The sequence below is a fragment of the Dendrobates tinctorius genome, unplaced genomic scaffold, assembly GCF_039654945.1.
Source record: "Dendrobates tinctorius isolate UK_male_01 unplaced genomic scaffold, ASM3965494v1 ptg000075l, whole genome shotgun sequence".
NCBI classification, from domain to species: Eukaryota; Metazoa; Chordata; class Amphibia; order Anura; family Dendrobatidae; genus Dendrobates; species Dendrobates tinctorius.
Window position 1 is genome coordinate 45,887,617 of NW_027361743.1, and position 14,389 is coordinate 45,902,005.

A 14,389-nucleotide genomic window follows, 5' to 3' on the forward strand; every position below is an offset into this window, starting at 1 on the left:
GCCCTAGCTCCAGCAACCAGGCCAGGGGATAAATTGTTTGTTCCAGATTCATTGCGGCCTAGACTTCTGCAGGAGTTTCAGGAGTCTAGGCTGAGTGCTCATCCAGGTATCACGGCCACTAGAGAGGCAGTAGCCAGGGGTTTTTGGTGGCCTTCACTAAGGTCCGATGTCAAGAAATTTGTTTCTGCTTGTGGCGTGTGTGCCCGTTCCAAAAGCTCGCATAACCGGCCGGCTGGGGAACTCATACCTTTACCGGTTCATGATAGGCCATGGACTCATCTTTCCATGGATTTTATTACTGGCCTTCCACCTTCCAGGGGCAATACCGTGATCTGGGTGGTGGTGAATAGGTTTTCTAAACAGGCCCATTTCATTCCCTTGGCAGCTTTACCCTCAGCAGAAACATTGTCAAGGTTGTTTGTGCAGCATGTGGTCCGATTGCATGGTGTACCCCTGAATGTTGTGTCTGACAGAGGTGTGCAGTTTGTGGCAAAATTTTGGAGGGCATTCTGTATGAAATTGGGCATTTCACTCTCCTTCTCATCGGCATATCACCCGGAGAGTAATGGTCAGACGGAATGCACCAATCAATCCCTGAACAAATTCTCAGGTGTCTGTGACCTCCGCCAGACAGGAGGATTGGTGTGATGTGTTACCGTTGGCGGAATTCGCTTTTAACAACCGGGTGAGTCAGTCCACCAACATGTCCCCATTCCTGATTAACTATGGGTTTAATCCACATTTTGGGGAGTTTTCACGTGTGGATTCCGGTTGTCCAGGGGTAGAGGGGTCCATTCAACGGTTAAAAAACCTCTGGGCTGAAGTCCAGCGTAATATCTCTCAGGCCCAGGGGAGGTACAAATATTTTGCTGACAAAAAGAGAGCCTCGGGAGACATGTGTCAGGTGGGAGAGAAGGTTTGGCTTTCCACAGGTAACATCAACTTAAAGGTACCATCAGCTAAGTTGGGACCAAAGTTCATTGGTCCGTACGAGATTATGGAGATAGTCAACCCGGTGGCATATAGGTTGCGTCTCCCCGCCTACTTAAAAATATCCAATGTGTTCCATAAATCTCTGTTGAAATCCGTAGGGTCTGTCAAAGAGGACTCCAAGCCTGTTGTTCCTCCAGTGCTGGTGGAGGGTCAATTGGAGTATGAGGTCGGACATATTGTGGACTCTCGGCGGGTGCGCTGCTCTTTACAGTACGTGGTCCACTGGAAGGAATATGGACCAGAGGAGCACTCATGGGTCCCTGCTCGCTCTGTACATGCAGATCGCCTGGTTCGGGCTTTCCATGCCAAGTACCCGGGGAAGCCTGGGGGTCCAGAGGCCCCCCGTTGAGAGGGGGGTAGTGTCATGATCCCAGTGCAGGTTTTTGAGCTGCACGTCAGGGGTTAATGTCTGGAGTTCAGTGCAGGTTTTGACCTACACACCTGGGGTTACTTATTGTGGCCTCTTTTTGGTTCTGGGAGAGCTTCTTAAACCCCTGGGAAGCTCCAATCCCTGCCAGTTATATTTTTGCCGAGTGTGCTGACCTCTGTGTGCCTGTTCATTGTTATAGCTTGTTTATATGGTTCTGACCCGGTTCTGTTTCCCGTTGTGAGTTTGCCTGTTGATTCTGTACTGCGCTACCCTACCTGTGTATGACTCATTGCTGTGATCTGACTACTCTCTGCTCGCCCCTCTTGTACCTTGCAGCTATCTCTGTGTATGAATCATTGGCTACGTCCTGACTATCCTCCCTGTCTATGCCCCTTGGTAACTTTGTCTCGCAATTACCCTGCTAGGAGTTCTCTTGCAGCTCCTAGCTCTCTGGAGTTTAGGCCACGCCCCTAGCAGTCACGTGCTTCAGGTCCTGCGGCTCCGAAGTACGCATCTACTCTGCTGCTGCCCGCTCCACAGGTATCTTTGAGCACAGTTCGCTTTACTCAGGACACGCGCACTGGCTCAGTGAGCAAGTTCAGTGCGGTGTTCCTGACAATAACCCGTGATTTATTCATGTAATCCTCTGCTCTTTCTGGCATTTTCAATCCAGTGGGTGGTCCTATCAGTGACTGACAGCTATGTCTATATACACACACATATAAAGACAGCTGTCAGTCACTGATAGGACCGCCCACTGGACTGAAAGTCCCAGAAAGAGCAGAGGATTAAATGAATAAATCACGGATTATACTAAATCTTTTCTCACAAAACTATATATCGATCTCCTCCACTCCCCCTGCTCTATTACATGGTGCCTGCAGATCGGACTGCAATTTCATGGTGACAGGTTTCTTTTAAAAGAAACCTGTTGGAATATTTAACACCCCCCAAATAATTTATTTGTATAACTTTCTAACCCTTTAAAAGATAAGCCAGTAGATCCCTTTATGGCCCAAAAGCGTCGCTCTAACAGTGTGAGATTGTGTTTTGGAGTTCTGTATTCAGGTGTCTGGAAGTGCATTGGGGTGTGACGCTGCACTTCACTCCAAACACTTAATTTCCTACCTAGCAGCTCCTTAACCCTGGTGGAATGGCCGGTCGGCGGCCGTGAACCAGTGCAAACGACACAGGGAGAAGTCGGAAGAGCTGGAAGTGCATCATTACACCCCAATGCACTTCCAGACACATTTATACAGAACACGAGTGCTTGGGGGGGAGGGGTCATAAAGGGATCAACTGGCTTATCCTTTAAAGCAGGGTTTCCCAACTCCAGTCCTCAAGGCACACCAACAGATCATGTTTTCAGGATTTCCTTAGTATTGCTCAGGTGATAATTGCTTCACCTGTGCAATACAAAGGAAATCCTGAAAACATGATCTGTTGGTGTGCCTTGAGGACTGGAGTTGGGAAACCCTGCTTTAAAGGGTTAAATGATCATATTTGTGAATTGGGAGGGGTAAAGCTTTCTGACAGGTTCCTTTTAAGTTGAACATGCAGCCAATGGTGACAGATCATTTGCCAGTTCTAAAGATTGATGGGATGATAAATGGTCATCATACCAATGATAATCACACGCACTTGTGCCTCAAGTGAATGTGCTCTGACATGGAAGGCCGTTGCTTTCCTTCAGGGCGCACACAGCACAAGCAGGTAGGAGTTTAATGAACCGTTCAGTGAAGATACATTAGTATCATTAATAATAAAACATATGCAGGCTTTTATTTCATGCATACCTGTCTTTTTTCAAGAAATTCCAAAGCCTCATCCATCATAACAGGCACTGGAAGAGAGAAACATATGGTTTTACATGGTAAAATACCAGCAAATGATATGAATCATGCATCTACCTCAACCCCAATCATTACTCCTCCATTTATAAGGGAACAGTCCACTACGGCTGATAGAGATGAATAGTAACAGTAGAGACATGTACCGAAAGGCGAGTCCATGAGACAAAAATAATAGGTAGCGATAGTCTAAGACAGAAACCACCATGCAGTGCCAGATCTGATACACATCAGGCAATGAGGACATCTGACAGGACCCCCGTTACAACACTGGGGTCCCCTAGGTTCCACCAGGATGCCAGTCATTTTAAATGGAAAATAACTGATATCTAACAGTATTTGGCATAACAGTGGAACAGCCAGGACCCCAATTAATTATCATGGGGATGCAGACGGCTAACCTTCACAAGACTCCCTACTCTGGCAGCCTTCAGTGGGGTAGCGTGGGTTACATCGAGGCAAGGCAAACATTAAAGGGGTTGTCCACTACTAGGACAACCTCTAGTGAATCCCTATGTTCCCCCCCCAGTAAAATAATAACACCTATACTCACCTCAGGTGTCGGTGCTCTTTCAGCATTGTCAGTACTGGCTCTCTGTAGAAAAATAGAATTAGTCTTACTGGTAATTCGGTTTCTAGGATCCTTCCACGACAGCAACATCGGAGGATATCTCTCCGCCCTAATAGGGGACAGGAACACAAAGAGGTTAAATACCCCTCCCCTTCCTATAACCACCAGTGTTTTTTTCTGGACACATTAGCATGTATATGTAGTACAAAAACTTGGCACTCAAAAGAAAAATTGATTTGACAGTTCCTTTATTGTAAAAGGCATCCAGTTAAATATACTTCTTTAAACGTTTTCGGTCATACAATTGACCTTCATCAGAAACAGAATTTTTTCACAGTTGGTTTTAACTAGAATGAGTTTACAAGAAGACAAGACAGTATGGTTAGTGAACAAATAAGTATATAACAAATATCTGAGCAACAGGATGCTGATAATGACCGTATGAACATCACGTAAAGTTTAGACGAAAGGTCGATGACTAGATAAATACTGAAATAGCGAATCCTGAGACAAGGTTCAAGTGAGCTTAGTGAAACTCCACAGGTTCCATGGGCGGTGATAGAGAGTCCGTGCTGTGATGGTATGTAAGGAACATATGTAAAAGACGTGCCCTAGGAGGTTGAAAACAAACAACAAGTGTGACATTGGTCAATAAAGGATACAGTGAGATTCGTGGTCGGCTGGTGCTACTGGATGTGCAATGCCACATGAAAGGTAATAGCCGACTGGAATGAGTGCCAAGACAGGTACCTGAAAGGAACTGTAATGGAAAATTCCATATATTATTATTATTAAAGAACCGCTGTCAGGAGCCTACAGGAGGTACAATGGACTGAAAGTATTGGTGGGGAGACTATATGAGCTACAACTGGAGAAAAAAAAAAAAAGAAAATCACTACGAAGTTAGATAATTAATAAGAGTAGAGTGGTAGGTAGGTGATAAGTTACCATCGAATAGACGTCCTCTACCCGCCCCGTTACATCATGGGCTCCCCTCCTCCTTCTTTCTCCTCTTACTTGGACACAACTGTCTATCACACAGGCGCCACCCCATTATTAACATCCTGATCATGTGACCGCCCTCCTGGGGCCGTGATAGGCTATCATTCTCCACTTATACCCGGATATACTTCCCGGCAATACAGCGTCTCTCATACCAGCCGCACATGCGTCCAGCCACAGACCAAGGGAACATTTTTAAGAGATCCAGCTCATTTCTTGCTGGTTCTCTATTTTATCACATTGACAGCATTTTCTCATTTTTTGCAGGGCTATTCCTCTGCACCCTCAGTGCTTCTCCTGAACAGCGTGTTCACTCTCCCTGTGACACACTTGCCTCCCTGGGCAGGACATACCATTTGGAGAATCACAGGTGACTCTAGCTCTCCCAGACATTAGGGCACTACTATTGTACCAACCAGTGCCTTTTTGCTCATGCTTTCTTCTCTTTCAATTTTAGCACCCAGTTGTGGACATTTATGCCTGTCACAAACAATACAGGAGCGTTTCCTGAATATATTACAGGTGATTTTACACTTCTTAATACAGTGTTCACCTCACATCCTTTGTCCTCAGGGCTACTCAAACCTTCTACATGTTTCAATTGCAGTACAAATTTCTGGACACCCACACCAATCATTGGATCTACCGGTCCCTGTATAACCCAAGGTGTCAAACCCGTGGGTCTGGTGATTTCCTACATGAATGGGTAATTTAGTTCACATTACGTGCATATCCTCAGTACACACATTTATACTCCTTTTTTTATCATCCTCAGTGTCCTTTCATCCTCAGTAGCTGCTGCTTCCCAGACGTCTGTTTCTCTACATTATTAATGAATATACCCAGGTATTAATTGACTGTTTTGGACTTTTTCTCCTTCCTCATTCACATAACATCGCCCAATATGTTTATGTGCCATAGTCACTCACCGTCGTTCTTTTTCCAGTACTGAATAGTGCCTACTTATGACAGCGGTTCTTTAATAATAATATATGGAATTTTCCATTACAGTTCCTCTCAGGTACCTGTCTTGGCACTCATTCCAGTCGGCTATTACCTTTCATGTGGCATTGCACATCCAGTAGCACCAGCCGACCACGAATCTCACTGTATCCTTTATTGACCAATGTCACACTTGTTGTTTGTTTTCAACCTCCTAGGGCACGTCTTTTACATATGTTCCTTACATACCATCACAGCACGGACTCTCTATCATCGCCCATGGAACCTGTGGAGTTTCACTAAGCTCACTTGAACCTTGTCTCAGGATTCGCTATTTCAGTATTTATCTAGTCATCGACTTGTTGTCTAAACTTTACGTGATGTTCATACGGTCATTATCTGCATCCTGTTGCTCAGATATTTGTTATATACTTATTTGTTCACTAACCATACTGTCTTGTCTTCTGGTAAACTCATTCTAGTTAAAACCAACTGTGAAAAAATTCTGTTTCTGATGAAGGTCAATTGTATGACCGAAAACGTTTAAAGAAGTAAAAGAAGTATATTTAACTGGATGCCTTTTACAATAAAGGAACTGTCAAATCAATTTTTCTTTTGAGTGCCAAGTTTTTGTACTACATTGTTAGTTGGCTGGATACCCGACTTGTGCACCTCTCTCCATACTGAGTGCCGTGTTTTTTCTCGACACATTAGCATGTATAGTTACCAAGAAAGATTAGGAATCATCCATAAAAATCAGGTAGGGAGGGAAATTAGTGCTGTCATGGAAGATTCCTAGAAACCGAATTACCAGTAAGACTAATTCTATTTTCTCCAGTCACGTTCCACGACAGCAACATCGGAGTAATACCAACAGCTAATTTCTTAAGGGAGGGACCACAGCCTGCAGAACTCGTCTGCCAAATGTTAAATCCTTATGGAAACTTAGTCTGTAGTGTCTGGTGAACGTGTGGACAGACGACCAGGTGGCGGCTCTGCATATCTGCTCAGAAGAGGAGTTCCCTCTCTCTACCCATGATGTAGAAACTGCACGGGTAGAGTGAGCTTTCAGTGAGGCAGGAGGAGACAGATTCTGTGATGATTATGCCAGACAGATAGCTTGCTTGATCAAGTTAGCAATCGTATTCTTTCCCGCCTTCTAGCCTTTATTCCCCCCCCGCGAACTGAATGAATAGATTTTGGTCGAACCGCCAATCTTCAGTCTGTTGTAGGTAAAAGAGAACCACCCTGCGGACGTCGAGGGTGTGAAAGACTTCTTCCTTAGAGCTGGAAGGATTTGGGCAGAATGAGGGTAGCACAATGTCCTGATCTCTGTGAAAGTCTGAGACTACCTTATGCATAAAGGAGGGATCTAACTTAAGGATAATACTATCTGAAGTGATAATTAGATAGGGTTCCTGTATTGACATGGCCTGCAACTCTATAGGTACTGTCACACTTAACGATGTACCAGCGATCCCGACCAGCGATATGACGCGGTCAGGATCGCTGGTACATCGCTAAGTAGTCGCTAGTGAGCTGCCACACAGGCAGATCTCACCAGCGACATCGCTGGGGACGGGGGTCGCTACTTACCTGTCAGACGAGGCGATCCTGACGTCCTCCCGCCCTGCTCCACGCGTCGCTCGTCGTCACAGCAGGAAGCGCCGCAGTAAGCTGACGACGAGAAACAGTCCTGGACATTCTCGCGTGATCAGCGATAACCAGCGGGGGAGCGGGTCGGAGGTAAGTATCAGACACAGCGATATCGCTAGCAATATCGCTATAACGTCACTAGTTATAGCGATATTGCTAGCGATATCTTTTAGTGTGACAGGCCCTTATGTGCCTGGCTGTAGTAATCGCAACTAAAAAGATGGTTTTGAGGGTCAGGTTTTTTAGGGTCATGGATGTTAGAGGTTCGAATGGATCTCGGGTTAGACTATTAAGGACTGTATTCAAATCCCAGGGGGGAACCGGACTACGAAGCCTACGGCGAATCCTAGCTGCAGAAGTCATAAAACGTTTAATCCAGCGGTGGCCGCCTAAGTGTTTATCAAAGAAAGCACTAAGGGCTGATTCCTGCACCTTCAGTGTACTGGGTGTAAGCCCCATCTCCAAACCTTTTTGCAGAAAGTCTAAAATTTGCGCTATATTGCGATGAAAAGGATCAGGGGTGTTTGGGGAACACCAAGATGAAAATCTTTTCCAGACTTTGGCATAGATGGCAATAGTTACTGGCTTTCTACTTTTCTGGAGGGTTTGGATTACTTTATCCGAGAGCCCTTTAGCTTTCAAGATTCCGGCTTCAGTAACCAGGCTGCCAGGTTCAATCTGCGTAGGTCCGGATATAGTAGTGGACCTCGGTGAAGGAGGTAGATCTTCTGAGGTAGAAGCAAGGGGCCTTCCTGAGCCATGTCCAGTAGGGCACTGTACCAGATGCTCCCTGGCCACATGGGAGCGATTAAGATTGTGGGGACTCGGTCTGTTCAAATCTTTTGTAGTGTTATCGCCAGCATTGGTATGGGTGGGAATACATATGCCAGGCTGAAGTGCCAAGGATGGGAGAACAGGAAAGATATATATCTTTGTACCGTGTTAGCCAGTAGATAAAAGTATATTTAGAATTGAGAGTCCTCAGTGGTTGATACCTTTTAAAGGATGGGAGAAGGCATTTATTCCTTGTGTGAAATCTGCCTGACAGAGGGAGAAGGTGGTCTTCACTTTTGCATTTTGTCCATTGGCAAATAGGTCTACATCGGGACTACCCCGTCTTGAATTCAGAGATAAGACCGCTTGGTCCAGGCACCACTTCCCCGGATGGATGTCTTTCCTGCTGAGGAAGTCTGCCTGGATATTGTCTGATCCTTTCAGATGTACTGCCAAGATGGAAAATAGATGTTTTTCTGCCCAAGAAAAAATCCTTGCCGCGATTAATTTTAGACCGGCATATTTCGTGCCCCCCCTGGTGTCGGAGGTAGGCCACTGTGTTCATGTTGTCCGAATAGACGCGCACATGGTGATCTTGGATCAGGTCTGATGTGGCTTTTAATGCTTCCTCCACCGCTTTCAGCTCTCTCAAATATGAGGAGCTGGTGCTGATGTTTGGGGGCCACAGCCCCTGGAAGTAAGATCCCTTCACTAGTGCACCAAACCTATCCGACTGGCATCTGAAAGGAGTATCTTCAGGGGAAGCTGATTCCAGCTGACCCCCCTCTGAAGGTTTCGGTAGTCCAGCCACCACATCAGCGCCGATTTCACATGAATTTTCTTGGTCAGTGGACTTTGATGTCTTCTTGAGTATTGAATCACATGAGTTTGTAGGACTCATGTATGGGCTTGAGCCCAAGAGACCACCTGGATACATTGACTCTCTTAAGGTTGGTGACCTCTGGTCTCTGAATCTGGTGATCCTGTGGACAAGGTTGCTTTGACGATCCCTGGGTAGGAAGGATGTCCTCTTCCCTGAATCCAAAAGAATCTCCAGAAACAACTTCTTTGTGGAAGGATGAAGATCCGATTTTTCTAAGTTCGGGATCCAGCCCAGGGATTTCAGTATTTCCGGGGTCTGTGTCACATCTATGTTCAGACGAGGGATAGACGGTGCAACGATAAGAAAGTCATCCAGATATGGGATAATGCACTCTACCTGGTGTAGGATGAAGATTACTGCTTCCGCCATGATTTTGGTAGACACCCGCCGTGCCGATGAAATGCTGAAGGGCAGGACAACGAACTGAAAATAGCTAACTCGATGACCGTGGGAAACTGCAAATCTGAGGAATTTCCTGTGGTCTGGATGAATTGGCACATGATAATATGCATCCTTCAGATCTACTGTAGCCATTACCCAATTACGTCCGATGAGCGGGATTGCTGACTTGATTGATTCCCTTTTGAATCGTCTGTATTGGACCACCTGGTTTAGGGGATTCAGATTTATGATGACCCTGTGCTTCCCCTAGGGTTTTGTTATAAAAAATATAGATGAGAATAATGGCCTCTTCCTATCTCCTGTTGTAGTACTTGAGAGATCACCTTTGAACGAAGTAGATCCTTTAGCAGGGAATTTTGGAGATGTGATGACTGTAGGGAGGTGACTCTCAGGCATTGAGGGAGAGGACTCTCGAATTCTAACCTCATTCCGTCCCGTATGGTATGGAGAACCCATTGGTTTGTGGAGATGGATTGCCACTGGGTGAGGAAGAGCGAGAGTCGACCCCCGACCGGAGCGCAGTCATTGTTTGTCTGAGGTTTATTGGTGGTGTGGGATAAGAATGTTCTTGCCCTTGCCTCCCTTGGGATAACTCCATCGCCCTGTTTATCTCTTTCCCCTAAACTCTCGCTGAGAGGGCTGGTCACTGTGGGACAAAAAAACATTTCTTAGGATTTTTCTGCTCGGGAAGAGATTTCTTATTATCCGTAACATTATCTAGGATATCATCCAAGACTGGAACGAACACATAGTGGCCCTGAAAGGGAATAGCGCATAGTTTAGATTTGGAGGTAAAGTCGCCCCCCCATGATTTCAGCCATAGCGCTATCCTAGATGAATTGGAGAGGACAGCAGATCTTGCTGCTACCCGGACAGACTCAGCGGAGGAGTCGGCCAGGAACCCTGTTGCCTTCTGAAGGAGGGGAAGGGAGTCAAGTGGTTTCCTCTCTGGAAGTACCGTGTGTAAGGTGATCTTCCAATGTGCACAGCCAGAGGAATAGTGATCTGGTGACGCACGTTGAAGCCCCATTCGTTCTAAGCAGATTGGTGGAGGTATCACAGGATTTCCTTAACAAGATCTCAATTTTTCGATCCATAGGATCTTTGAGCTGGGATGAATCCTCAAAGGGAAGAGCTGTTTTTTTTGGCTACCTGTAATATTTCAGGTAATTTCCGTAGTTGTCATCCATATTACGCGTGCGCATTGCAGTCTCCAATCGCACGTGCGCAGTATGGTTTGCCCAACTGCGGGCAAAGCCGAAAAGCATTAGTGCGCATGCACCGGAAGTACTATGTCCCAGAAGTATTTTGCTGCCATTTCTGTGTTCCGGGACATAGTTCACCGGCACATGCGCACTAATGCTTTTCGGCTTTGCCCGCAGTTGGGCAAACCATACTGCGCACGTGCGATTGGAGACTGCAATGCGCACGCGTAATATGGATGACAATTACGGAAATTACCTGAAATATTGCATACAGCGGCCAAGGAAGGGTGGAGGGAAGGAGCCAAAACACCGCCCACTGGATCGGACACAACTCATTTACATACAGCACCAAATTGAGGTGACAGATTCCCTTTAAGGGCAGGGACCTTTTGTCCCTAGCAAGAGAGAGAAGGTATACTAAGCCACCTGTAGGCTACAAGAACCAGGAAAGCAAGGTACCATCACCTGCTACTTACAGTAGGCGAGGGAACACTGGGCTCTGCAGATGCAGAAAGGGAAGGTTTGTCGCCGTCCATGTCAGTGTGTCCACAGTCACTGCGTCAGACAATGTCTTACCTGGTGGCTCCCTCTACCAGGATTTGAAGAAATCGAGGTTCCAGCGTAATTCTGTACTCCTCTCCCCCTCTGGTCCGGTCGAAGGTACGCCCCATAGAATGGCTGCCGATCCCGGGTATACAGGCACCTGGCGGCTCCTGCCGGCACGCACGCGCGTTCCAGCGTTGAACGCACAGGATGTGAACCGGAAGTTCAGTCGCATCACTTCCGATGCGCGTGAACTCACCGGAATCAGCAGCACGGGGAAGGAGAATGCCAGGGAGATACAGGAGGACCCAGGCCGCACATCACTGCCCCGCTTTACCCCCCACGGAAGCACAGGAGAGGCGGGAAGGTCCGGAGTCCCGCAGGGCGCACGGAGACGGAAGCAGCCACCAAAGGAAGAAAGCGGAGCCCCCGACCTCGGCTGCCCGGCATTTGTGAAGGTAACGTGGGGTGCCCCAAATCGCAAGCAGAGACCTCTTCATGCACCATACGGGACAGGAAAAACACTGGTGGTTATAGGAAGGGGAGGGATATTTAACCTCTTTGTGTTCCTGTCCCTTATTAGGGCGGGGAGATATCCTCTGATGTTGCTGTCGTAGAAGGTGACTGGAGAAAACAGTGTTAAGCTAGCGCAGAATGGCTGCAGGCATCGCGTGACACAGTAATGTCACACGATCCCTGGGAGAGCTAGTGCTGACACGGTGGAACAGTGAGCATAAGTGTTAACATTTTACTGGAGGGGAAACATAAGCATTGAGAAGGGGTTGTCTGAGTGGTGGACACCCCTTTTAAGTCCCCACTAGCCACTGAATCCTTAGCACTCTTGACTTCCTCCTATTAGTCCACTATTGAACCCTTGGTCACCTTAGAAAATGTATTGTATTTTAAGAAAATAGTGAAGTAATTAAATGCATTTAATGCTAGGATATTCAAACTTATTTAAAATTGCCTGCTTAAGATTTTCGCAAAAACAGTCTTGAAATCTATATTGAATTTTGAGGTTAAAGGGGTTGTATATTTGTCCTCCAGCATTATACCCTGAGTGCAGCAACCGAGATGACCGACCTCAGCTGTTCTGCACATGATTCAATACTCCAGTACATTAAGATCAGCGTCTGTTATCTAGTTGCTGTTCATGCAGAGAGCAGCAGTACAGAAGACTTTCTTATTTCCTTATGTGCTCTGCACAGGCAGCGACTAAGATGACAAAGTTCAGTGTAGTGAAGTATTGAATGTGAAGAAATTGCAGAGTCAATAATTCACTATACTGCATTTTGTCATCTCAGTTAGAGCAGAAAAGTCTTCTCTTTTGTTGTGCTCTGCATAGGCAGCAACAGAGATGACAAAGAGGCTGCTGCCTCAATCCGTCTAATCACCTGGGGAACAGGGAGCTAACTGCGCCACTTTCAGTGGGTGAAGAACTGGTGCTTTCCACTTAGTGGATTCCTCAGCCCCAGTTCCTTCGATAGTGAGAGGGGCTGTAAATTTTGCACTCCCAAGAATTTGGCTCCCAGGGATGACCTCCACTATGCCACTGGCTGCGCTGCAGTTTCCTGCACGGTGGGTAATGTTGACAGAGAAAATGACAGAGAAAAAGAGAAAGACATCTGCAGGTCTGCATTGGACTGTATGTTTGAAAGTAAATCCAGGAGCCCTAATGAGTCAGATCACACTTACACCGCTCTTCTTCATTGTATGCAGGGACAACAACAGACAGTTCTTTTTCAGGACGGTCATGAATACTTGGGAAAGGTTTCTTTTCTCCATCACTGGCAACAAAGAACTTCTCTGACTCGTGGCGATGTAGATTTGGCATTTTTCTGGCAGTCACATGTGCTATAATTGCAACCTGGTTAAAAAAAGGCCAGATATAATAATAAGATTAATAAACATATTATATACTATGATGGATCTACAGAGGGTGAAATAAGTATTGAACACGTCACCAATTTTTTAAAGTAAATAGATTTCTAAAGGTGATATTGAAATGAAATTCTCACCAGATGTCGGCAACAACCCATCTAATCCACACAGGCAAAGAAATCAAACCATAGATGTCCATAAATTATGTGTAATAATGAAAAATGACAGAGGGAAAAAGTATTGAACACATGAAGAAAGAGAGGTGTAAAAAGCCATGGAAGGTCATGACACCAGCTGAAATCTATCAGTAATTAGAAAGCAATCCTGCTACTTAGTGAAAAATAATATCAACTGGTTCAACTGATGGTCTATAAAAAGGTGTCTCATTACCAAGGAGCCACACAAGAAGCATCTCATGATGGGTAAAACCAGTGAGCTGTCTCAAGACCTTCACAACCTTTTTGTTGCAAAACATACTGATGGCATTGGTTACAGAAGAATTTCTAAACTACTGTTTGTTCCAGTGAGCACTGTTGGGACTATAATCTGGAAGTGGAAAGAAATTATTTCACCATAAACCGGCCACGACCAGGTGCTTTCTGCAAGATTTCAGACAGGAGTGAAAAGAATTATCAGAGGAGTTGTCCAAGAGCAAAGAACCACCTGTGGAGATCTACAGAAAGACCTGGAATCAGCAGGTACAATTGTTTTCAAAGAGAACAATAAGTAATGCACCCAACCTCCATGGTCCTGTACGCACGCTCACCAAGCAAGACTCCGCTGCTGAACAAAAAGCATGTTCAATATAGTCTTGTCAGATGATACCAAAATTGAACTCTTTGGAGGCCAACAGGTGCTGCACATCACCCCAAAAACACCATACTAACAGTGAAGTTAGAAGGTAGGAATATCATGGTGTGGGGGCTGTATTTCAGCATACCTCACTGGCAAACGTCATATAATTGAAGGAAGGGTGAATGGCAAATAAACCGAGATGCTCTTGATAAAAATATGCTGCTATCTACCAGGATGATGAAGATGAAACGAGGGTGGACAGTTCAGCATGACAATGATCCCAAACACACAGACAAGGAAACTCTCAATTGGTATTAGAGAAAGAAGATAGAGCTGCTGGAACGGCCGGAGCCGATCACCGGACTTGAATCCAATAGAAAATGTATGGAAGGAACTCAGAGTTCATAGAAGGATGTGAAAAGTTTGTTATGTGGAAGAATGGGCCAAAATCACGCCTGAGCAATGCCTGTGACTAGTTTCTCCATACAGGAGGCATCATGAAGCTGTCTTCACTAATAAAGG

The 14,389-nt window shown here is 45.8% G+C and overlaps 1 protein-coding gene across 2 annotated transcripts in view; it reads right to left on the reverse strand.

Annotated features, from left to right (window-relative positions):
• The window catches only part of ALG5 (ALG5 dolichyl-phosphate beta-glucosyltransferase), a 75,310-nt gene that overhangs the window by 58,726 nt on the left and 2,195 nt on the right, over window positions 1-14,389 (reverse strand). For both annotated transcript variants that reach the window (XM_073583251.1, XM_073583250.1), the window contains exons 2-3: window positions 12,887-13,058; window positions 3,160-3,206 (exon numbers count right to left, since the gene is read on the reverse strand). In XM_073583251.1, coding sequence (XP_073439352.1) covers window positions 3,160-3,206; window positions 12,887-13,058 — 219 coding nt within the window. The remainder of the gene's footprint in view (window positions 1-3,159; window positions 3,207-12,886; window positions 13,059-14,389) is intronic.